General features: G+C 50.7%; 1 protein-coding gene across 3 annotated transcripts in view; it reads left to right on the forward strand.

Moving 5' to 3' along the window:
- VASH2 (vasohibin 2) overlaps positions 1-22,979 on the forward strand; it is a 34,953-nt gene extending 11,974 nt beyond the window's left edge. Inside the window, exons 3-7 of one of the 3 annotated variants that reach the window (XM_036273294.1) lie at positions 608-664; positions 1,207-1,281; positions 8,749-9,130; positions 10,940-11,055; positions 22,573-22,979. In XM_036273294.1, coding sequence (XP_036129187.1) covers positions 608-664; positions 1,207-1,281; positions 8,749-9,130; positions 10,940-11,055; positions 22,573-22,645 — 703 coding nt within the window. In that variant the 3' untranslated portion in view covers positions 22,646-22,979. The remainder of the gene's footprint in view (positions 1-607; positions 665-1,206; positions 1,282-8,748; positions 9,131-10,939; positions 11,056-22,572) is intronic. The other 2 variants (XM_036273292.1, XM_036273293.1) reach the window with 2 other exon arrangements.
- Positions 22,980-24,903: the final 1,924 nt, after the last annotated feature.

The following is a 24,903-nucleotide window of genomic DNA, read 5'->3' on the forward strand; positions in this document are numbered from 1 at the left end:
CTTCCAACATCTACCCTTCCATTCATCAGTTCCTTCCTTCCTTCCTTCCTTCCTGCCTTCCTTCCTTCCTTCCTTCCTTCCTTCCATCCATTCACCTATCCATTCATCCATCCATCCATCCATCCATCCACGAATCCATCATCCATCCAACTACCCTTCCACCCATGTATCCATCTGTTTACACATCCATCTGTCCAACCATCCATTCACTTATTCCTCACTCAGTTGTAACATTTGCTAGCTGGAATACGTTGGGCTTGTGCTGGGCTCTATGGTTGATAGAAAAATGATAAATAAATGATCCCAACTTTCAAAGAACTTGTAGTCTAGCAGATGAATTAAGACATCTATTCAACTAACCAGAATACAGAGCAGATTGAATATGGCTGTTCTAAAGGTCCAAAGTGCTTTGGGGCCTACGTTAGCAGTTAAATTTCAAGGTAGGACCATGAAGAGTTAGAGGATGTTCATTACCTTCTGGCTACTGGACACCTTCTGGAAAGTTCTCACTTCCTCATCTCATCGTGAAACCAATGCATAGCTCCCTCTGCTGATTCCTGGGACCTTTGGAGTTTTCTCTTACTTTCCCTTTACATACTTCACACAGATACAATCATACAGGGACCCAGTTCTTTGAAATTAGAAAAATGAGACCACTGAGTGGGTAAGTGGTGCATGATCTGTGGGCCAGGTGGTATCTTTCCTACCTGAGAGCTGCTAACTCCCTCTGCCACCCTCTATGCCTGTAACCCAATGCTCAATATCCTGATCTGTAAGGGGTGGAGATAGGGGGTGCCCCAGGGCCATGTTGGAGGTGGGGCTGGGGTCTGAACCACTCTGACAGCTAAGCTCGTTGGTGAAGACTAACTTGTTCAGGGAATGGGGGAGGCCTATGAAATGTGTTTCCTGTGGCCTCCTTTGCTTGCTCCAAGTAATGCCCCTAGTCCTGGGGCAAGGGGCGGATGCTGTGGAATATGGGCACTAACATCCAGGAACTAGGTCTTGGAGAGAGGAGTGGAGAACTTAGAATTTATTTCTGCCAGTATGCATGTGCTTTGGCACCTTTCTGCAAAACGAGTTCTCCCCTTTCCCTCTGTATTCCTGCATGGTGCCTAGTGTGGAGACAGGCATGCTGATGGACTGACAGACAGACCAGTTGCATCATTAAATAAGTCCTGAGACCCTTTGCTGTGCTCTATCCTACAGGTTAATGGAAACAGCGAAAGAAATGACTCGAGAGTCCTTGCCTATTAAATGCCTTGAAGCTGTCATCCTGGGCATGTATCCTTTAAGTTATGTTTGCTTAAGTTTACTCCATAGATGGTGGTCTCACTCTGGGGCTGGTTGTGCCTTTAATGTCCTACATCCACAGAGATGATGGCCATGGTCTCCTTGGAGGAAAGTATCAAGCTTCCCTAATGTTTCTCTTCAACTTCTACCATCTGGAGTTGAACCAAATCAGAGCTTGGCTCCTTAGACCATCGTCAGTGTAACCTGTTACCTAAAGTCTGCTTCAGGGCTAGTGCTCAGGCCAGCATCGCTAGTCACAGGAGAATTCTAACAGGAGAGTGCACCGTTGATTTTTGCATTCATCTAGCATTGCAACAGAAAGGCACTCGAGGGGCAATGGGGTCCTTCAAACTCATCTCCAGGGAAAATTATAAGAGTGGGTTGAGGAGGAGACCATGTAATGGTGTGGTGTCCTGACTCTACAGAACACGGAGCTGAAACAAAAGTTTGGTCCCTCTCACGCTTTCTGTTCCGTTTTCCCCAGACTCCTCAGCTGAATACGGTTCAGAAAACTGCTGGCACTGACTTATCAGTGGTGATGGCGGTAGAACAGGATCTGATCGAAGAGCAGGGAAACTCCCAGTTCTCTGGATGATGGCTAGAAGGGACCGACCAAGAGAACACGGCAAGACATGGGCTTGAGAGGTGGTCCCCAGTAAGACCAGCTAGGTCTTGGGGTGCTGCGCTGAGAAGGGGGGCCTTTTTCACCAGGGCGGTGGGCAGCCCGGCTGAAAGCTCTGGGGCAGAGGTGGGGCATGGTCAGGAGTGTGCTCCACAGAGGTCATCCTGAGGGCGGAGTGCAGGGCAGACTGGAGAAGGCTGGGGCTGCATCTGCAGGGCCGGGGAGGGGCTGTTACATGAGGGAAATGGCCCTGCTAGGACCATGGTCCTGCAATGGGAATGGAATGGAGGGACAGTTTCAAGAGAGATGAAGGGGGTAGAATTTACAGGGCTTGGAGGCCAGCCGGGTGGAGAAGTTGATGAGGAAGGGGGATCAACAAATACAGGCTTCTGGATTAAGCGACAGCCTGTGCGGGGTGGGCTGGAGGGTGAGACAGGTCAGCACAGATGTGGACTAGGCAGCAATGGGGGTGAGGGGAGGCCTTGGGTGTGTCATCCACACCACTGTGAGCTGATCGGATGTGAGGAGGCAGAGGAGAAAGAGGGGGGACTCCACATTTCTGGCTGGGAAAATTGGGTGATGGGATAATACGGCGCCAGTCCAAGGGCAGGACTTCACAAGGAGGATCAGACTTAGGGGGAGACGAGTTCCGGTTTGGACCTGTTGAATTTGAGGTGCCCGTGGGATGTCAGGCGGGTCTGTGGGGCTCTGTGCTGGAAATACCGACCCGAGAGCTGTGTGTCCGCGGACTGAGAAGAGAGAGAGCTCAAGGAGGAAATCTCACTGTATTTTGGTCCAGTTGACACTAAGAGCCCATATGTGACACTAAGAAGGACAGCTCAAGAGGTAGAAGGAAAACCAGGAAAGGAAGATACAGAAATCAGCAGAAGGATGGGTGGCTCCGAATCAGACTGGGGACAGGGGGACAGGCCCTGTCTGCTTTCTGGGCTCCTGGACATTTTTATGGAAAAGGAACTTTCTCCGCCTCTGCAGACTGCAGAGCACGGCAGGCCTGGTCTGAAACAAGACTGTCCGCAGGGTCCCCCGGCTGACATTTCCAAAGTGGAAACTTGAGCCTTACTGAAACCCCTCCCCAGCCCCCTGACAGACCTCTTCCCTGCCCCTCACGGAGATGAAGCGGTGCCTGGGGAGCCCAGCAGGCAGGCAGCACAGGAAGGGCAGGGGCAGCAGATGGCTCGGGGCCCACTCCTTCTGTGGCAAGAGTCAGCACAGCTGTTGGGCAGAGCCTCCTGCAAGCTTAATGGGGGTGAACAATTGTCGGGGATTTGCTGGTGGAGATCCGAGAAGAGATCACAAGCCAGGCCCTTCGCTGGGTGGGACCGTTCACTTCAGACCATCTGCTGATGGATGTCTGAGTGTACCTGGACGGAGGCCACCGTGCTCGGCAATAGTCATGCACACAACAGTCTTGTCCCTGTGCAAATTTATCAATGTGAGCCTTACGTTAAGTTACAGGAATTACCTAAAACTTTTGGGATCGTGGGACGAGACCTGTGACAAGCCTCTGGCCTGTCCCTGTCCGAGGAGAGTGTGCTCTTGGTTTTCCTTGGTTCCCGCCGGTGCAACATTTCAAGAAAGTGTAGGGAGGGTGGAAAAAGTCTGCTCACACTGCCGAACTCAGGGAAATTTGACTCTTGGACACAGACAAGAAACATGGACCTGAATTCTAAAAGTTACAGCATCTTTGTCTTGCTCTTCGCTGTGTCAGCATCCCTGTGGCCTGCTTTCTTCTCGGGCGTGGTGAAGGACAGGACTTGGGTCATCTGTCTGTGCCTCCACAGCCTCCCCCCTTCCCCACAGGTCCTGAGGAGCATCGGCACCTTGACAAGCGTGGCTGCTGCTTGGAAGCCGATGTCCTCCTCCTTGTCTCCTGCCTCCTAGCCCAGAATTCAGGATTCGTTCCCAAAGGGCCACCTTTTTCGTCTTGCTTGAGCGCGTGTGCATTTTTCACGTGCATGCTGCAGTGATAGCCATTTGGTTCCAAATTGCTTTTTGAATAATGGCAGCTCTTTGGGGGCCCTTGCTGGCCCTGGTGAGGCTTAAGTATGGCACTGAAGTACTATGGTTTGTTTAAGCAACGGTTCATTAGTAGAGGCATGTTGGGCACATCCCCAGCAGGCTGGATGCTGGGCACCTGTTCCAGGGGCTTGGTGCCCTGCTGTTCCCTCTTTCCTGGCAAAGCTCAGGCTGCCTCCCTGCCCTCATCCAACTTCCTTGTCCCCTCCCCCTGGGTTCCCAGCTCTTCCAGGACCCAAGGCTTCACTGATGACCTAATGATGGGACATCCTAGAGATCAGTGACTTGTGACAGGATGGATTGCTGATCTCTCCTGTCCCCTCCCCACTCCTCCACGTGGCTGACTCTACTTGTCCCATAAGACTAATTTTGGGGCATCTGCTCTCCCTTACATCGCTGGGCTTGTCTCTTACAGCACACATCACATTGTGGGGGTTTTTTTTAGTTTTATTGAGATGTAATTGACATCTCAGGACTGTGTCAGTTTAAGGTGTATAGCATCATGACATGATATATGTATGTTGTGAAAGTGGGGTTGTTTTTTTGTTTTTAATCCTCACTCGAGGATATTTTTTCCATTTATCTTTAGATAGAGTAAAGGGGAGGGAGTGAAGGGGGGAGAGAGAGAGAGAGGAAAACATCAATGTGAGAGAGACACATCGACTGGTTGCCTCCCACACGACCCCAACCAGGGCCAGGGATTGAACTGCAACCGAGGTATGTGCCCTTGACCAGAATCGAACCCGCAACTCTTTGGTCCATGGGCCAACGCTTTAACCACTGAGCAACCAGCCAGGGCCAAATGTGGGTTATTTATTTATTGATTGATTGATTGATTTTTAGAGAGTGAGGAAGGGAGAAGGAGAGAGAGGTAGAAACATTGCTGAGAGCTCATGGTCGGGCTGAGGGCCCTATCCCCAGTGGGGGGTGTGCAGGAGGCGGCCAGTCGATGTTCTCTCTCATCAGTGTTTCTGTCTCTCTCCCTCTCCCTTCTTCTCTCTCTCAAATCAATAAAGAAAAAATATTAAAAAAAAAAAAAAAAGAAACATCAATGAGAGAGAACATCAATTGGCTGCCTCCTGCATGCCCCCTACTGGGGGTTGGGCCCACAACCCAAGTATGTGCCCTGACCGGGAATCGAACTGGCAACCCCTTAGCACATGGGTTGACACTCAACTTCTGAGCCACACTGGCCAGGCTTAAATGTGGGTTTTTAAAAATTGAGGTAAAATATTCATAATATAAATTTATCATTTCATTAAACATTTTTTAAAATTCTCACTCGAGGAAATGTTTATTGATATGAGAGAGAGAGAAACATTGATGTGAGAAACATCGGTTGGTTGCCTGCCTCCTGTGTGTGCCCCAACCAGGGATCAAACCCACAACCTTTTGGGTGTACGGGATGATGCTTCAACCAACGGGGCCACCAGGCCGGGGCTACCACTTTATTTTTGGGTGCACAGCTCAGTGGCATTGAGAACATTCGCCTTTTTGTGTAGCCGTCACCACTGTGCACCCCCAGAAATTCACCTCCCCCAACTGAGATAGCATACCTGTTAAACAGCGAGCCCCACGCCCCTCTGCCCAGCCCTTGGCCATGATCATTCCACTTTTTGTCTCTATGAATTTCACTATTACAGGTGCCTCACACAAGTGGGGTTATACCGCATCTGTCCTTTTGTGACTGGCTCACTGCACTTAGCATAGATTCCTCCATGTCATAGCACGTGTCAGAATTATATTTTTCCTTTTTTTAAGTTCTTAGTTTATTAATCTGCTCGTGAAAAGTCTGCACAATCACCACAGATAAAGTCACTGAAGACTCTTCACTCCTCCTTCTTGACAGCACCCACATTGGCCTTTGCAGTCCCCCTCTGTTTCTTCTGTTCCTGCGTTCCTTCCTGTTTCCTTCAGGTCGTCTTCTCCTACAGGCTATGTCTTGCAAGTCTATGTTTGGGCTCTTTTGTGTGTGTGTAATCCAAGGAATAATAAATCATGCCAAAGTCAGTTGTCTTGCCACCACCAAAATGGGTTCTGAATCCAAACACAAAGATGACATCTGGTGTAGTCTTACACATTTTGGCTAGATTTTCCGTCTTGGGTACTGTTGCCTTCCCAGGGTAAAGGACATCCATCAGTGACCATTTGTTTCCACTAAAGTAGTCTGTTGGCCGTGAACTTCCTGGTCCAGATAGTTACTGCGTTATTCATGATGAAGTTGAAGTTGAATTATCTTCTCCTTTAAAAAGTATTGTTGACACTATTACAGATGTTCCCCATTTCCCCCCCCTTACCTATCTCCACCCAGCCCCTGTAGAATTATCTTCTCGTTTAAGGCTGAGTAATATTCCATTATATGTGTATCCATTGTTTATCCATTCATCCATCCATCCACGGACACTTGGTTGTCTCCACCTTTTGGCAATTGTGAATAATGCTGCTCTGAACACAGGTATGCAGATATCTGTTCTAGCCCCTGCTTCTCATTCTTCTGGGTATGGACCCAGAAGTGGAATTGCTGGATCGTATGGAAAATCTACGTCTAGTTTCTTTATGCGGGTTTGCCATCCTGACCACATCGTGTCCCTTTGAATCTGTCTCCCCACCAGACTTCCAGAGAAGGCCGCGTTCTTCCTCTTTGGCCCCACAGCCCTGCCCAGCAGGCTGTCTGGCCGGGAGGATCTCCCTCCATGTTGTTGCACCCACTTACACGGAGCGATGCCCTTAGGCTAGCCCAGAGAACTCGCCCCAGAAAGCAAGAACGAATTTATGTAACAGGACCCAGAAGGATGTGATTTCACTCCCTGACTGCCAGATAATCTCACATGATGAAGTGAAGAGAAAGCAGGAGAACTCATTTTTAGAGAGAGGAGCCCTTCGTGATCAAATTGAGGGCAGCAGACAAGGCTGACCTCAGGGCTGTGGGCTGAGTTCTACCATCTTCTTTCTTTTAAGGGTACCCGAGTCAGCCCCCCACTGAGTGCGGCCCTCTGACATGTAGGGTTCCTTTTTTCAGCAAGCACTTTGTGTGCCCAGTGTGCACTGTGCCAGGGAGGGGCACCAGGATGCCCAACACAACTCCTGCCCTCACCACATACAGACAGACAACGAGAATGCTGTAGGAATAACCCACAAGGTCTCTGGGAGTTCTTGGGGGTGGGGCGGGGGAACACCTAACCCTGGCTGAGGAAGGTCAGGGAAGCTGTCGCCCCCGGGAAGGGGGAAGGGATAGTAATGAGGTTCCCAGGGGTGCAGGCTGTGTGAGCTCACAGCAGCCTTGTCGCTCGGGATTCTTAGGAGACACCGAACATCTCTGCCAGGTCTGAGTCCCTCATTCCGTGAGGCTGATGCGTGAGTGAAGGCATAAAAGACTTTGTCAACAGTAGGGACATCATGTCACATGTGTTTAGTAGCAGGTTTTTGAAAGTTTTGTAGATCACTTTGGCCTCGTGGCTTGGTAATGTACAAGTCATTTAAAAAGCTTTCGATTTTTTAGTTATATTTGACTTCATACTACAGGAAGGGGATATATATGCCGAGAGTAGTGGGCACAGATCTGTGTGTTCATTGTAGTCTCACGGGTCTGCTGTAGGTCAAGGTGCTAGTCCAGGGTGTAGGGAAAATTTGACTGTACAAAGGAATGACCAGCAGGGACCACACTGTGGCAGGACGTTGCTAAGGGATTTGGTGCACATCCTGGAGATGATGATAATCACTGAAAACTTAAGCAGAAGAGTGACATGTACCAAATTTTGGTTTCGATAGATCATTCTGGCCTCTGTGTAGAAAGTACACTGGGGGGGGGGGAGGGTAAGAAACGGTGAAGACAAATTCTAGAGCGTGGAAAACTGTCCCCACTCCTGAACCTTATCACGCACAGGCTGCGGTGCTGGGCACCTGGGTTGTTACCGACCTGAGGAGCACCCTGGGGTCACCAAAGATGCTCAGCGGAAGAGTGACTTTATGGGATTCCAGTATCCCTCTCCTTAAAGGCTGGGTCCTTGGGTCTCCATGGCCTCGCCAGGGTGGTCCAGTGACTTGGACATGGACTTGAGGACGTGGTGCCTCTTGTCCATTGTTCCAGAATGTGGAGTCAGTGGGGCAGTTTCTTGAAGCTGCACCCTGCAGGGTTCCTGAGCCCAAACTGAGAGGCTGGGTCCCTCCATCGGAATGGGCCAGTGTGTGAAGAGAGCCGAGCTGTGATGCCAAGTGGGTTGGGGACTGAGGGGAGTTTTCTTTGTGGTCCCCAAGGCTGCCGGCACTGCTAGCACCGGACCAGAGAGAGGAGCAGACGAGGTGTGCATATGACCCCTTCTGACACCTTTCTGTCCGTTCCATCTAGTTCATCAGCCAGTCTGTCTCTTTTCCATGTCGCCTTCATTCTAGTTGTCATTTCCCCCCGAACATTGCAGAGGCCTTTAGTTCCTGGTCTGTCCCACATACTCCAGCCAGAACGAATGCCTGAGAACGTCATTCTGTTGGCGTGAGAAACCCTCTAAAGTCTTGTCATCCCCTGTAGAAAACCGAGGGAGGAAAAAGTACCTTGTTGTTTTCTTTTGCATATATTTAATCACTAAAGAAAATGGCACAGTTCTACTCTTTGTCCCACATTAATTTGGTTTGGGTGCATCTCACAGTAGATACTCGGAGACAGCGAGTGACTCCTTTAAAAGAGGATTCGTCTGCTCAGAGGCGGAGGGATGGACCGACCCCATGGGCCACTTTCCCTGCCTGGGAGTCCAAGCTCTGTGAATTTTCAAGGCCTCCTTTCTCTTCCTTGACTCAGATTATCTAAGATATTTAACCAATGGACAGCCTTCCATCGAGCGATTCCCCATCAGCTTTAAAACCTACTTCTCAGGAAACTACTTTCACCACGTTGTGCTGGGGATTTATTGCAATGGCCGCTATGGCTCGCTGGGCATGAGCCGAAGGGCTGAGCTGATGGACAAGCCGCTGACCTTTCGGACTCTGAGTGACCTTATCTTTGACTTTGAAGACTCCTACAAGAAATACCTGCACACAGTCAAGAAGGTCAAGATTGGGCTATACGTCCCCCACGAGCCTCATAGCTTCCAGCCCATTGAGTGGAAGCAGCTGGTCCTCAATGTCTCAAAGATGTTGAGGGCTGACATAAGGAAGGAGCTGGAGAAATATGCCAGGGACATGAGAATGAAGGTAGGTGCTGGGAAGGCCAACAAGCGAGGCATGAGTGCAGGCGCTCTCTCTCTCTCTCTCTCTCTCTCTCTGTCTCTCTCTCTCTGTCTCTCTCTCTCTCTCTCTCTTTGTCTCTCTCTTTCTCTTTGTCTCTCTCTCTCTGTCTCTCTGTTTCCCCACCCCCTCTTGCCCCATGTCCCACATTTCTGGGATGGTCAAAAGTTTCTCGAGACCATCTTGCTTGGTAGCTACCCTATTTAAAAAAAGAAGGCTTTTGCTACTGACACGGACAATTCAAGCCTCTTCTGCATATACCACTTCAAAAACAAGAGGTCGAGTCAGCTTAGGTGTTACAGTTAAATCACTGTCTTGGTCTGCAGTTCCTTCTATGAAATCAATCTAAAATGCTAGTCGTTTTAAATCCCCAGCCAGTTTGGTTCAGTGGTTGTAGCGTTAGCCTGTGGACCAGAGAGTCCTGGGTTCAGTTCCCGCTAGGGGCACGTACCAATAAATAAATAAAATAAATGGCAACTCATGTAAGCTGTTATAAAAAATTCAGCTAAAATGCTAGTCGTTTTATACTAAGGCTGTAGTTCTGTTCTGTTTTGTCTTTGTAATAGAGTGGCCAATCATCCCGGTTCCCAGGAACTGAAGGGTTTCCCAGCATATGAGATTTTCAATACTTAAAACCAGGGAAGTCCTGCCCTGGCCAGTAGCCAGTTGGTTGGGGCATCGTCACTATACACCAAGGTGGCGGGTTGATCCCCAGTCAGGGCACATACAAGAATCAACCAGTGAATGCATAAATGAGTGGAACAACAAATCTCTCTCTCTCCCTCCCTCCCCCAAATCAATTTTAAAAAAATTAATCAGGTAAGTCCTGGGCAAACCAGATGAGTGAGTGGGTCACCAGTTTCACAGCCTATCGCAGAGGCTTGATCTCTGCCTTGCTTGATAAGTTGCAAAGCCCTTTGGCAAAACATTCTGGCCTCGTGTCACTGTGCTAAACAATGAAGCGTGCACTGTTCTGGCTTTATATAAACTGTACCCACAAACCTGTCGTCCTCTACCATGTCACTTCCAATGTGACGCAGTGCCCGCTTGCCCTTATCCCTCCAGGGCCTGTGCGGGCTCTGAGGACCGCGGGGACAGGGTTTATCCAGATTCACGCTTGGTTATGTTTAGCACATGGGGACTTGTCATCTTCACTCTGGGGGGCCTGGGATGGAGATTCTTGACAAATTGAAACCACGCTGTGTGTTGGGGGTGGAGAGTCAAAGGAAGAACAAGCTGATCTCTGGGGCAGTGTAGATGGGACTTTGCCTTCACAAGAGGGAAACTTGCTGAGCAACTAAACGCTACCCCAGGAGGCTGAGGCACTGGCTCTGCTCCACTGTGCCGTGGTAAAGGGGGCACGGTGGCATCATACCATCCCCTGGGAAGTGGTACCTTTGCTTCTCGTCAGTGCAGGATGAGAGGGAACATCTGTGTCTCAGGCCTGCTCCTGGAAGTCTCCCGCCCAGGGCCTTCTGAACCTGAGGACTGTGAGTGGGCTGGGGGCTGGGATGCTGTGGGAAGACGTAAGACCGGGGCCGTTAGGAACCATGTGCCGCCCTGGCCGGTTTGCTCAGCAGTTAGAGCATCAGCCCTTGGACCAGAGTCATGGGTTCGATTCCAGCCAACGGCATATACCTCGGTTGCAGTTTGTCCCTGGCCCTGGTCGGGGTCGTGCAGCAGGCAACCCGTCGACATGTCTCTCTCGTGTCAATGTTTTTTTTTTTATTTTTTTAAAAAAGAAACCAGTGTGCTAACTCCTCATATCTCCTTCAGATCCTGAAACCTGCAAGTGCCCACTCTCCAACCCAAGTGAGAAGCCGGGGGAAATCCTTGTCCCCCCGAAGGAGACAGGCAAGCCCCCCAAGACGGCTCGGCAGGCGAGATAAGTCGTGAGTAGTATTTCCTCAAGGCCCAACACACACACCTGTGGGGTTGTCCTGGCCCTAGGGACAAAGCTGTGTCCTGGGCTTGGCATCTGAACCAAACAATGCTCTCCAAGAGGACCACTCCTCATTCAGGAGACATCTCTTATGGAAAAGGGTCCACCATGCACATCACCCTTATTACTCTTACTCTGCTGACGGTCAGCTGTAGACACAGGCGGAAGGAAAGCCCTAGACTATTGGCATGGAGAAGAGCCCCGAATCCTGCAGCAGGGCAGGAACACAGGACTTAGAATTAGAATCTGGGGTCTGGAGCCAGCTTGGCTACTGAGATGCTGTGTGACCATAAGCATGTCATGACACCTTTCTGGGCTTAAGTTCTCTCACCCAATGGGATTGTTGGAACTGATGAACTTTCCTAAAACCCTATAGCCCTCTGTACCCAGCAGAAAGTGTGGTCACCCTCCCTGGGTGGTGGCATCAGAAATACCCACAGGCTCATCATCGCCCTTGGCTGACTCGACTCTCCCTTGTTTTCGCGCTGAGACTAGTGAGGCCACGCCTACTGGTAGGGTCAACACAACCCACTTACGAAATGGCAGGTTGGAGATGCTGAGTGTGCCCAAAGTAACCAGTGACAAGCCACTGGCAGATATTCGGGCCATAATTACACTGGGGAAAATAATGCATTTATTAACAGCAGCGGCGTGCTGTCCCCCGAGGTCCTCACCATGCTGGGACCACATGGCACAGAGGTCCCGGTTGAGCCCTTGCTCTGCTGCGTGTTAGCCTGTGGCCTGGGCACATCCTTCTGGAGCCTTCGTTTCCTCCTCTGACTAAGGACAAACATGCTTTCCCTGCCTATCTCCCAAGGTGTTGTCAGGAGCACGTTAGAAGAGGTCATGAGAACGACTAGTTAATGATGCACTTTTACACAAGCATATTATTATTGTCACGTCAACCCTGTAGAGTGACCAGGCAGGGCTTTACATTTTCATTCTCCAGTGAAGAAACCAGAATGCAAAACAGGTTTGTTATTTGAGCTGAGTCAGCGATGGATGGGGGCTGGAACCCAGCTCCCCTGACTCTGGGAAGGAGGTGAGGGAGGGTAGTGTTGGTTCTGTCTTTGGAAGAACAGGACAGGACAAAGTATCGTCAGTGCCAAGGAAGGCTCCCTGTTTGTCTCCATTCCATGCCTCACTGCCAATCCCAGGGCTCAGGTCGACAGCCAGGAAGGTCTTGGCCAGAATGATGGGCGTCCAGGGCTGGAAAGGGGAGAAATGACAAAGTGGGAGGGTTGGGTGGTCCTATGGCAGGAGAAGCTGGAGATCAGGATGGCTTTGTCATATGTCTGTCCTTTTAGGAAGCTGGATGACTTTCAGCCTTTTTCCCATGGCCTCTGACCCTGATGCTGACCATCACCCTTGACCCTGACCCCAACCCCTATCTCTTTTCTGATTCAAACATCCATTCATTGGTTTCACTAACAAAGCAGCAGTTGTCTCAGAGGACTGTGGACATGTCAACCCTCCCCACAGGGAAATTTAGCATAGAGCGAGTGACCCACAAATAGGAATCTGATTGCTGGTGAAGACGGGGAGGGGACCTTCTAATCGGATTTATTATCCTTTGTGCCCAAAGGACACGTCCTTCCCTTAGGAGCTCCTGGTCTTCAGCAAGTGCTGAGCGATCCACAAAGCCTGCTCTATCCTCAAGTAGACTCAGGTCAAGAGCACACAAAACCCTAAGCACCCTGCCTGACTGATTTAGGCACAGAATGAATGACAGCTGTTGGCGTTTAAGACGACTCCTATTGGATCCATTTTACTTGGACCCATAGGAACTTTGCAGTCCATGGCATGTTAAATTTTAAACCAGAAAACATTACCATGGTTGGCCAGGGATGACAAAGCCAATAAGATCTTAGGAACTGGTTGTGCAGACAAAAGACAGGATGATAAGCTAGGTGGTGGTGGTGGTTGGAGAAAAGTGGAGGAAGAAGGTGTCTTTGAGTTTGGATTGCACAATTTGGGGTGCTTCTTGGGCATCCAGGGGGAGTGTCCTAGATGCTGGTGAAAATGCAAGTCTGGAGTTTGGGGAAGGTGGGGAACAGAGATGATGATATGAGAACCGTCTACTTAGAAGTGACCGTTGAAATGATAGGGGAACACGTCACGGCCCTGAGCAGGCTGGGGGAAGAAGAATCCGAAAAGGAGATTGAAAGGGACAGTCAGAGAGTGAGCTTGGGACAGGAGTGTGAAGGGCGAGTGGAGGACGGCTGTTAAGAGGGTAGGAGCAAAGGAAGTGGGGAAATGAGGGAGGCCTTGAGGTAGAGGAGGAGGAGGAAGTGCGTGGACTGTACCATGGTTCTCATCCTGCCGGTGAAGGAGGCCGAGTCATCTGGAGGGAGTGAGGGCGAGAGGTTATCAGTACTGGATGAAGAGAGGGCCCAGGGGAGACAGGGAGGGGTCCTAGAACCCTGTCCTCAAATCCTCAAACTTAAACAAGCAGAGAATCACCTGCAGGCTTGTTAAACGAAGTGCCCGGCGCCTCCCCCAGCGTTTCGGATGCAGCAGGTCTGGTGCAGCCTGGGAACGTGGTGCTCTAACCAGTTCCAGGTGATGCTGATGGGCTGGTCCAGGGACCACACTTGGAGAGCCACCGTTTGGTCAGTCAGATGGGAGAACTGATTGGGGGGTTGGCCTTAAAAAATAATGGAATGTCAAGACCAAGGTCTGCGGAGAGGGGTAACTGAGGCCATCAAGTGTGATTCAGGGGCTCAGATAATGAGGTTGCTTAGGTAAAGCTAGAGGGTGTGACCCTAGCTTGGTCCCAATGGTTTGGCCACACTGAAGTCCCTCTGGAAGGAGCCCAGGGGCTCATTCTCCTGGGGGCCAGGTAGAAAAACCTGTTCTCAGTCCTCCTCCATGGCCACGCCCATACCCGCAGCAAGGGCGAGGACCTGGGGGTGGGGAGAAAGACTAGGGAGAGGACAGCAGTCACTGGAGGCCTTGGGAAGGAAGCCCTGCTGGAAGATGGGTGTTCACTTCCATCACCCTCCTCCCTCTGTGCAGCGAGGAGGCCCCCGGAGCACAGAGGTGATGGCTCATGGTTCAGTGAAAATAACCTTTTCCAAAGTGGTGAAGGGTGGCTGCCTCCAGCCCGGAACCCCAGACCCGTGCCCCTCCCCCACAGCCCGTTCTCTGGGCTGAGCCCTCGTTCCTGGAGCCTTCCTTCACAGGTTCCTCCCAATGGGCCGGAATGTGGGGAGCCCAGGTGGCTTGTAGGTTCCTGTGGACAATTTAAATGAGCAAACGCAATGCGACCACGGTTGTTCCTGGGGGCAGAGCCCTCGGCCCTTCCTTTCTCTTTGCTCTAGAGGGCAAATACCTTGGCTGAAGTTTCAAAATGGGTTGAGGTGTTACAGGTCCTCCTACACGACCTCTGAGCTGCAGGGCTGGGTAAGGGTTCCCAGGGGCTGGCTGTCGGAAGAGGAGGAGGTGAGAGGAGGAACTGAGGGTAACATGAGGGGCCGTGAGAGGTGGGGACCATGGGGAGAACTGAGGCCCCGAGCCCCGCCCCAGATCCCTGCTTCCCCCCAACACCCTGCCTCCTGGGGGTGTGTCTGGAGAAAAGCAGCTTCTTCCTCCTACCATGGCCTTCTCCACCAGGCCTTCCCCAGGTAACCTTGCTTTGGGCAAGGAAACGAGGTGACACCTTTGGTAAGGACCCGATGACTCCGCCAACGCTGGGAACCCCACTCCAGCACGGTCAGGGTGCCGTAGGGCTTGGTGACTCCGCCGCTAGTTATTATTTCAGCATGACCTAAGTCCATCAAGTCATTTCTAAATGTGTTGGGTGTCGTAATGCAGCGTAGCAGTGGCCCAGAGCGTGGAAAATGCCACAGCAGGCGACAGGCCCGCCAGCAGCGGGGTCCCCTCCACCTGTGTGGGCGACTTGAGTGGCTGCGCCTCTCCCCCTCCTCCCTCGGCGGGAGCTGCTTCCAGCCCCGCATTCCCCTCTATTTTTGCACTTGTCTGAAGATCCTCCTGCAAGGGAGGGTCCGTGTCACTGGGACAGGGAGCTGAGCGGCACGTGTCAGCTGAGACCGGCTCCGGAGGGAACCGGACCCCCATCCCCACCCACCAGTCCTTTCCCGTCCTCTCTGCCCGAGGAGTGTTTCAAGCGCCTTCCACACAGAACGACGTGCTTCCGAAAGGGACGGGGAGATGGAGATTGAGACCCTCGCTGGAAAGGCCTGTGAAGTCCGGCTTCACATCTCTGGGCCTCAGTCCCCTTGTAGCTCTTTCTTCACCGAGGGGCCAGGGCGCCCTCTGGGGGACAAGGGTTAGAAATGCGGTGGGAGGGGAAGTGAAGAAGGTGCGCCCCACTGGGGTTCTGGGGCGCCAGGGCCGGCACATGTCCTGCAGAGCTCAGGACCATCCCAGTAAAGAACCAGTCCACCTAAAATGCAGCAGCGGCCCCACCGAGACCTCCGAATGTGCTTTGGGGTCCTTTCCCACTCTGACAGTCAGTGCTTGCTGCCTGTGACCTGAATCTGGGAGGACAGGGGTGAGGGGACAGTGGCTTTCTGGCCAGACTGGGTCAGCATGAAAGCAGCTTATGCCCATTGGAGTGACCATGTGGAACATTCTTCTGAATTGAGGCCCGAGTCCTTGAAGACGCTTGAGAATCTGTCTTCTCTCCCCCGCCTGGCTCCTTTTTCTTCGGTCCCTCCTTCACTCTTTGCTGATCATGATTCTTTTCCTCTCTTTTTTTCTTCCTCTTTGATTCGCCGCCTTTGACATCTCGCTCTGTATGGGAAAACCCAGTCTTTATCCTTCTGTGGAGACCAGCCCCCCAGATCTTTCCTGCTGCTTCTCTCCTGTGTGTCTCCTTCAGGACACTCACACAGACACTTCCCTCATCGCTGACGCCGCTGGTCACCAGATGTTGGTTTTCCCTACACCACGCAATTCCCTGTGGCGCCAGCTGGGTCTCCTACAACGTAACTCAATGCTGACACTATCGTCCAGGAGGGGGTCAGATCCACAGGCTAAGCTCAGCCCTGCAAGACTGCCTCCCCCAACCTGTACACATCGGATGCTGGTCGAAAGGCCTGGTTATCACGGGTGCTCTGACCAACCGGCTACAGCTCGGAGATGCCAATGACCCCTCCTCAGGTTCAGTTAATTTGCTAGAGTGGCTCTCAGAACTCAGGGAAACTTACCTGCATTGACCCGTTAACTGAAGGGTATGAGTTAGAACACCGATGATCAGCCAGGTGAAGAGATGCGTGGAGTGAGAGGTCTCCAGTGCAGGAGGGTGTCTCCGTGGGGTTGGGTGTGTCACCCTCCTGGCATGGATGTTGTTTGCGAGCCTGAAAACTCTTCAAACCCCATACTTTCGGGTATTTTTTTGGAGGACGAATTGATCATTAACTCCATTTTCAGCCCTTATCTCTTCTCAAGAGAATGGGGGGGTAGGGCTGAAAATTCCCAGCTTCTAATCATGGCTTGGCCTTTCTGACGCCAATCTCCTATCCAGGAGCCCACCCAGAGTCACCTCGTTACTACAGAGGGCGTGCCCAGTGCTCTAATCACTTAGGAAATTCCAGCGGTTTTAGGAGCTCAGCGCTGAACGTGGGGATGAAGACCAAATTAAACATTTCTTCCTATAAATCACAATGTCCCAACCTCGGTGGCGGGTCCTGGCTTTGATGGGCTTTGCTCACCCTCAGGGCTGCAGAGGTCAGTAAGCCCCACGTTAAGGTCTCCTTCCACTGGGCCACCAGCTGGACAGTGAGTTGCTGCTGCGTCCTGCCCGGAAGCTGTCTCCAGGCATCTGGCTGAGTGAGGGCCCCGTCTGGTGCTGTTAAATGAAGTCATGGACAATCCATTTGCTTTCATGCTCTAATCACATTGATGATGTGTTGAATGGGGCCCAGGAAGTCATTCTCTTTAGATCCCACGTGAGATAATATCCCCAAGGGTGGGAGGAGAAAATTTGTTTAGCATGGAGGGCGGAAGCGCGGGGGGGTGGGGGGGGTGGGGGGTGGGGGGGTGGGGGGGGATAGAAAGAGACTGAGACCAGAAAGGCTATGGAAGGAAAGTAAAAGCTCCAAGATGATGTGGGGTTTCTTTCCAGATCCCAGAAAAGGTAGCTTCCAACTCAGAGGACCGTCCAGCTTGGCTCCCCATGGGGTTTCACAGGGTCCAGGGTCCCAGGGGATGTTTGCAGAAACCGAGGCCGAGTGATGGGCCTCGTCAGAGGAGACCGTCTTGGGCAGAGAGAGCCAAGGGTCTCCGAGCTGACTACCGCAGACAGACAGGGTTGGGGGTCCTGGAGGGTTCCCCATGACAGAAAGGAGACGCGATCAGAGCCCAGAAGCTGTGCCCTGGAACCTCAGGAGCCAAGCTCGTGTTCTCTGGCCAGAGCCTCCGCCTGGGGACGGCTTCAAGGAAAGCGCAGAGGCCTGGAGTGTCTCTTTAGAGCCAAGTGGGTCTTGGCTGAGGCCTATGCACATGGCAGCTTCAGCTGTCTGCCCTGCCAGCTGCCAGCAGCGGTGTCTGCAGTCCTGGGGAGCAAGGCCTTGAACGAGGGGTCAGGTGTGAAGGAGCCAGGCCGCCGTCCCAAATAGGCCACAGTCCTAAATCGGGGCCTGACCTGAGCTGATTCCTGCCAGACTGGGCGAGAGGAGGGCCTGGGGTCTCCAGTGAAGCTTGTAGATGCTGGGCCAGCACCACCCTGATTGGATCTGTTCCACACCCTCAAGGGACTGAGGTTGCTGTTAGAGCCACACCTTCACCATGTATCCCTTTGGAATCCTGAGTCTGCAAAGAATAGAATGTGTGAGGGCGAGTGCATGTGAGCACAGGGGTGTGTGCACCCCACCCTAAGGGGTGTGACCTCAGGGGGGACGGAGCAAGAAGTACAGATGGACTGACTGGTGGCCTGTGCATCCGCTCTGGCAGCCCTGAGTGGACACACATGGCCCATGGCCCTGAAGTGTCTCACACTTGAAAGGGAGAAGCAACAGGTAAATTTGCATCAGAAGAAAGAGAGCGGATGTCAACTCCACTGACAGCAGGAAGTGCTGTTTGTCTTGGTAACCCCAAGACCCAGAAGGTTCTTGGCACAAAGTGTTGCTAAATAAATTCTTGCGAGTGAGTAAGTAGCAGGCAGGTCCCAGGAGCTCTGCTGCCCCTCCGGTGCTCGGGCCCCTCCTGACAACCCAGCAGAGTGGTGGCAGAGGTGCTGGAAAGGAACAGTGCTTTCGGGGGGACCCTAGAGGCTTTCCTTCCCCTTCTTCTTTTCTTAAACACAGACAGGCACCAACTTGTATGTTCAGCCCCAGGATGATGTCACCCCCAGTGGGGTCCCCAACATGCTGCCCTCACTTTCTGGTTCTGAGGCTTCCTGAGACCTCCCTGACTGTAACATCCCAGCCGAAGCTCTTGCTCCACACTGAGGCTGCCTCGGGCGTGAGAGACTTGCTGAGCCACACGTCCACGGTCCCCCACGTCCACGGTCCCCCCACGTCCACGGTCCCCACACGTCCACGGTCCCCCATGTCCACGGTCCCCACACGTCCACGGTCCTCCCCCACATCCACGGTCCTCGAGGTCCGCTCTTGCGAACTGTCAGGTTTTGGCAGCAGTAGCTGAGGTTGGGGTTCAGTGTAGACTTGGGACCAGGCCGCCGAGCAGTCACCCTAGTTCTCCCTGGATACACTGAGCTGACAGGCGCAGCAGGGACTACCCACTGTGTGCCCCCCACCTCCTTCCACAGAGTGTGCAAAGCAAACTGAAACCCCCACCCCTCTTCCTGTAAAACAAAGGCGCCCGAAAGGCTTTCGGAGGAGCATCTTCTGAGTGCTTTTCCTTGTTTGGACTGGGGCAGGGTTTGGAGAAATCCATCCTTCAGTCTGAAATAATAGCCCTGGATGTGATGAGAGGATCTGGGCAAGTGCAGACCCAGCTGAGTCATCGCGTTGGTACTTGTGTTTCTTAAAAATAAATCGCCTTGCAGAGTTCTAATTATAGCCGGGGGAGCCCTTGGAAGAGGCCTCTCCTCGCACCACAGCTCCCCCTCGGCCCGGGTGCTCCTGGCTGGGCCCGCAGGCAGGTGGCACTGTGATAACCCACTGCCGCCTTCACCGGGCCAGGACGGAGCCAGCGTGGCTGTGTGAGCAAAGGGTTTCATCTTCCAGACGGTTCGCCGAGGATCTCGGTCTAACCTACTTCCTGCCAGGATTAGCCTTTCCTCCTCCCCTAGTTTCTGGGCACCTATGGGGAGTGCGCAGGGTGGGGACACAGAGGAGAGAGACAACCTAGTCACTTTCCTTCGGAAGAACTCGAACTTCCTGTCACTGCAGAGCCACGCTGAGCTCTCCGAGCAGGTTCCCACGTGGCTTTCCAAGGTACGGTCAAGCCTCCCTATACGGAAAAAACAGTGTTCTCCCTACTTGTTCATTCTTAGACTGTTGTCATGGTGACTTGAATTCCTGGCTTAGGACTTGGTTAAAACGAAAATATCCCCTGATAGAGGTAACCTAACGAAGCCCTATCAGCCATTTGCACTCGAGTGAGAACTCGACTGGAGTTCATTGAGAGATTCAGGATATTCGACCATGGGGGTTCACAGATGAATTTACTTGAGCCTGCTCTCGGGCTGGTGACGGTCGCCAAGAAAGGCACATGGTTTTTGAACCTGCAGGATTCTTGAACTGATGGACGAAGGAAATGCTGTAGGAAGTCAGAAAGTTCTTCCTGGGAGAAGGGGCGTTTGGGTTGGACCATGAAGGGGTGACAGGAAGACACGCAGGAGGGCATTCCATGGCCAAGGTGCGGAGGCCGGGGTGCGTGGGAGGCTGCTTTGTGTGTGGTGTGGGAGGGCGGGGCAGTTTGCTTCTGGTTAAGGACATGGGCTCTGAGTTCTGGGGACAGACCGGCTCTGCCACTTGCTGGCCATGTGACTGCTCTGAGCAAGTTCCCTGGTGTTCCGTGCCTGTTTTCTCTTCTGTTACGTGGATAGTAACAGTATCAACCCCATAAGTTATGGTGAGAATTAATCAATCCACAGACCCCTCCTAGAACAATGCCCAGACCCAGTGAGGCCTCATAAACAAAACTATTGTATAATGGTGATTGCTCGGCACCTGGAGGTATAGGGGAACCGGTGGAAGAGTTCTGGAAAGGGTTCGAAAAAGGAAGCGGGGAGCCCAAATTAAAGTGCTTTTGTATTTAAGGGTACCGAGAGCAGAACGAGTCAAGGTAAAGGGTGGAGTGTTAGGAACACACAAACTATGAAAAATGTGGTGAAAATTCTGTTCGTCGAGACTGAGGGGCTCCAAGGGAGGCTTCTGAGGAAGACACATGCCTGTGATCGGTGGCTGCCATGACCCTGGGGAAGCCCATGGCATAGGGCTGAGCGGGGAGGCTTTGCTGTCTCCTTGACCTGCGCTGGGGCTGGTCCCGCCACCGACTGCAGCAGCAGGTGCTGCTGATCATGGGACCGAGGGGGAGAAAATAGGTGAGTGCAGATTTATTTTCACACCTGAAAAACAAGAGTACGTCTGACTAGCAGTTTTCCTGTGAACGCTGCACACTTGGACTTTCAGGAGAGGTGCGACTTGGGGTGGAGGAAGAGCCTGGGCTGGGGAGACAGCGTGTGCACAGAAGGCTCAGAAACTGGGTGAGCTCGCTGGTAGGTGCTGCGAGGGTCCCGACAGGGATCCTCTTGCTGGGCACAAGGAATTGCTTCATTTTCAGAGACAATGAGGGATCTAAAGAGCCACCAGGGCTTAGGTTCCAGGGAAGAGACGAACTCTTAGAAGTGAGTCTCTGGACTTCATTTAGGGCGTGGCAGCTTGTCCTGAGTGGAATTATAGAGAACTTGCTAGACACATCTCCTTACTCCACATACTAACCTTCTTTAGACCTACTCAACACCCACCGTTCCTAGCATCGTGTCTGAATTAGCGTTGCACTGGTGAGTTAATGGAGGGAGATGGTACCAGCTAGGATTGGGCTAGGCCGTGGGGAAGGTTAGGTTGAAGCTGTGGCTTAACCATGATTCACCGTAAGTGAAAGAAGCCCAATAGAGGTGGGGGGTGGTTAGTGTGCCACCTGGAGGGCCCAGCCCCAGCTGTCACTTCCTGGAGAAAGATGAGACGGGGAAAGAAAAAGATGGGCACATGCCAGCTGTTTTTGGAACAGGTGCCCTGGTAACTGCCATCCACACCAACTTCTACTTCAACCTCATTGGTTACAGCTTAGTCCAAGGACATGCCCAGCTTCAGGGAGGCTGGTTGGTATTCTAGGCAGCCCTGTGCCAGCTAGAAGTCAGGGGTGTCTTGACTGAGGAAGAATGGGAGAGTGGATGTTGAGGGGCAACTAACAGGGTCTGAGACACACACAGCATTATAACCATCAGCTTGCCCTGACCGATTTGGCTCAGCAGTTGGAGCATTGGCCCTTACACCGAAGGGTGGTGGGATTGACTCCCGGTCAAGGGCACATACCTGGGTTGCAGGTTCAGTCCCCAGCCCTGGTCGGGGTGAGCGCAGGAGGCAACCGACCAATGTGTCTCTTTCACATCGATGTTTCTCTCTTCCCCTCCCTCCTTCCTACTCTCTCTCAAAATCAATGGAAAAAAATATCCTCAGGTGAAGTTTATAAAATTAAAAAACTAAACAACAACAACAAAAAACCACCATCAACTAAAAACAAATGTATTTACACTGGGGTAGGAAATATATGCTTCCATAGTCACAATATTAGGAGAGGTAGTGTGGAAATCACATTTTAATTGCTCTAGGAAAGCAAAGGCTACCTACGAGTACTTCAAGCTTAATCTCTGAAGAAGTGCATTTTTGATTACGGAATTTTCTGAAAGTGGGCACACGGTGGAAGGCAGGCACATAAATACTTAGGTGTCGCTGGCTATTGGCAAGTACCTTAGGAAATGTATGCAGGGAAGAGATGTTTGTCACTGAATGACTTTGCACAGTGCCGTGCTTTCCAGATGTCTTCTCCAAGGTTCGCCCTGATTATATACACTCGAGTCAGGAGTGGTAACCTTCTCTCTCAAAGATAGCGAAGGATTTCCCCTGAGACTCAGTCACCCGAGCCCTCTTACAGCTGCTGGCTTCCCCCAGGCACAGACACTAGGAAGCCAGTTTCAAGGAGACCTTGGCTCAGATGTTTAGTTCTACTGTAGTATATGCGACTTTTTAGACCCTTGCAAGGTTCACACGTTAGAGTGTGACCAAATTCTGGCTTCAAGTTGAACCAACTAACTTAGCAACTGTACATCTCTTTGAACTCTGGATTTAAAGCCTGTTAAAATGTTCCTTAAAGCCTATGAGGAGGTGGACGAGAACAAGAGGTAGAGCTGGGAGCTGGGGCTGGTGGGAGGGGGCAGGGCCAAGATCACAGGGTGAGGGACACCGAGGAGAGGCAGCTCCTGAAACTACTGACCGTTTTCTCCGCCCCTCCCGCTGCCCGCCTTTCGCCCTAGGCCCGCTCTGCCCGAGAAGAAGGTGGCTGACCTCAGCACTCTGAATGAAGTGGGCTATCAAATCCGAATTTAGGCAAGCCATATCAGCCAGCCAGAGGCTTCTGTGGTGCTTCCCTCTGCACTTTACCCAGCGTCTTCAGGAGGAACTGCGACTATTTATTAAGAACTTGTGGATTTTATTTTTAAGGATTCACTCGGAGATAGAATTTGAGTGGGTGGTAACAACGTAAAAAAAATTCACCAAGGGGCAACCATGAAAAGGCTTGAGTCACAAACCCCACTGGGGTTGGACTACCTCCCCCACTCCAGATGGAAAGAATGACCCCATCACTAGTTCTGTATTTTCCCATTTACCTACATTCTTTTCTTGCTTCCAACATTATCCCTCACCAAGTAAATGTTCGTGAATTCCTCCCTCCCGTTTTTGATATGGTAAAGTAACTCAATCAGTATTAATGATTTTTGCAGCAATAACAGGCAAAGATTGGTGGGTTTTTTTTAAGCTGTCAATAATTACCTCAGCATCTTGACATCAGATATGCAAACTTAATAGTGTTTTGTTTTTTTATATTCTATTTGTATTGTTTCCCCAATATTTCCCATGGGGACCGCCACACAGTTTGGGACTTTCCTGGTGCACACATGTGAAGAAATTTAAGGTATTATATGCAGGTGTTTTGCTAAAAAGCACTGAAATTCTGGCAATACGGGAAACCATTTTTAGGATCTCGGAGTTACTTCTTTCTTAAAAGCATTCACTGACAGCAGCTTTTGTTCTTTCAAAACAAAACAAAAACAGCACGTTTAGAAGCTAGTCTATGTTCTGTCACTAACATTTAAACTTTGCAGACGCTACAAAAAGCAGAAGTGGCCATGCAAGATCAGGAAAACCGAACAGTATGGTGATTACCTCTGATAACAACAAAACTCAGCAAGGCAGCGAGGCCAAGAGTGATACAGTAGGTTTTGAGAAACAGATCATCTTTCTGTTTACATTTCACCTGATTTTTAAACTCTGAGCTAGGCCATGATTCTGAAGGACTCACTGTTGTTAGAGACGTGTTCGATGTCTTATATTAAGACCAAATGGGGTGCGATGTGATTCTTTTCCAGTACCTTGCTTTTCAGTATGGCTTCATGCCATTTAGGAATTGGTATTGGGAAAATGCAATGAATTGGAGAAGCATGGAACCTTTTTATAAATAGAAAAGTCTTCAGGTCCAGTGTTACACCTTATAGCATGACTTGGTCCATGAAGCACAGTATGTATGACCCTCTGGCCTGCACATGGATGTTAGAGTGACTTCCGGCTGCAGACCACACAGAATAACTCCAACAGCATCCTCAGACTGTATGTTATCAATAGCAAGAGTACAGCTTCTATTTAATCTGTTTTATCTTAGTAACCATGCCAACTCATGGGACCAAAAGGCATATCTAAGTGAAGCCCGCTAGTCAGAAGTGTTCCTGCAGTCTTGGTGCGTCTCCTGTTTCTTTGGAGGTGATTTTAGGAAGGGACAAGACAAAGGAGAATCTGCTCGTTCAGATTCTTTACCTCTGAGGGTGACATGGACAGCGAAAGGACTTCATCCTTCAGCCATATGCACATGAACTCTCTTTACCCTAAAAATCAGTGTTTTCTTGAAAAAGAAGGAAGTCTAATGTCCTTTACATAAACAGGAGCAAGTAGGTATACATTTCAATTAAAGTAAAATGTAGCATGAGTTAACAATTCTGAACTTAATCACTTCAAGAATGGTACTGTCAGCCAGCAGAGTTTAAAATGAGTTATCTTTGTCATCTTCACCAGGCAAACCCATTTGCAGCCCATGGCCACATGTATTAGTCAATTAATCATTTCATTCTCATTCTGAAAACAGTACTGACCATCTATGAGATATCAGATATATATTAATATATATAGTCTATCAATCTGACACCTCATTATATACAATAAGAAGACTATTTGTATCATTGCAATCACTCTAAGAGCTTGGAATAGGATTTCCCAAGCATTACCTAAGTACTATCCCGATTAAAATACAGAAAATCAATAGCTGCACAGCCTTTTGTTTCCTACAAAAAAGGGGAAAAGAATAGGAATACAAACTGTTTCTAATATGCTGATGTATAAGCCTTAAAACTACCAACTGGCTTGATGATTCAATTAAGTAACTTAATTTCTTCCACACTAACTTCTTGATTTTAAGATTAATTTCCCCAAAGCAAGAGTTAGTCACAGAAACATGAAAATTCATTGAAGATGTTCTTAGTTGTCATTCTATTTTTAATGCCTATGAAATGTTAATTTCTAAAATATGTGAGAAGAAC

The sequence above is a fragment of the Molossus molossus genome, unplaced genomic scaffold, assembly GCF_014108415.1.
Source record: "Molossus molossus isolate mMolMol1 unplaced genomic scaffold, mMolMol1.p scaffold_m16_p_20, whole genome shotgun sequence".
In the NCBI taxonomy this organism is placed as follows: Eukaryota; Metazoa; Chordata; class Mammalia; order Chiroptera; family Molossidae; genus Molossus; species Molossus molossus.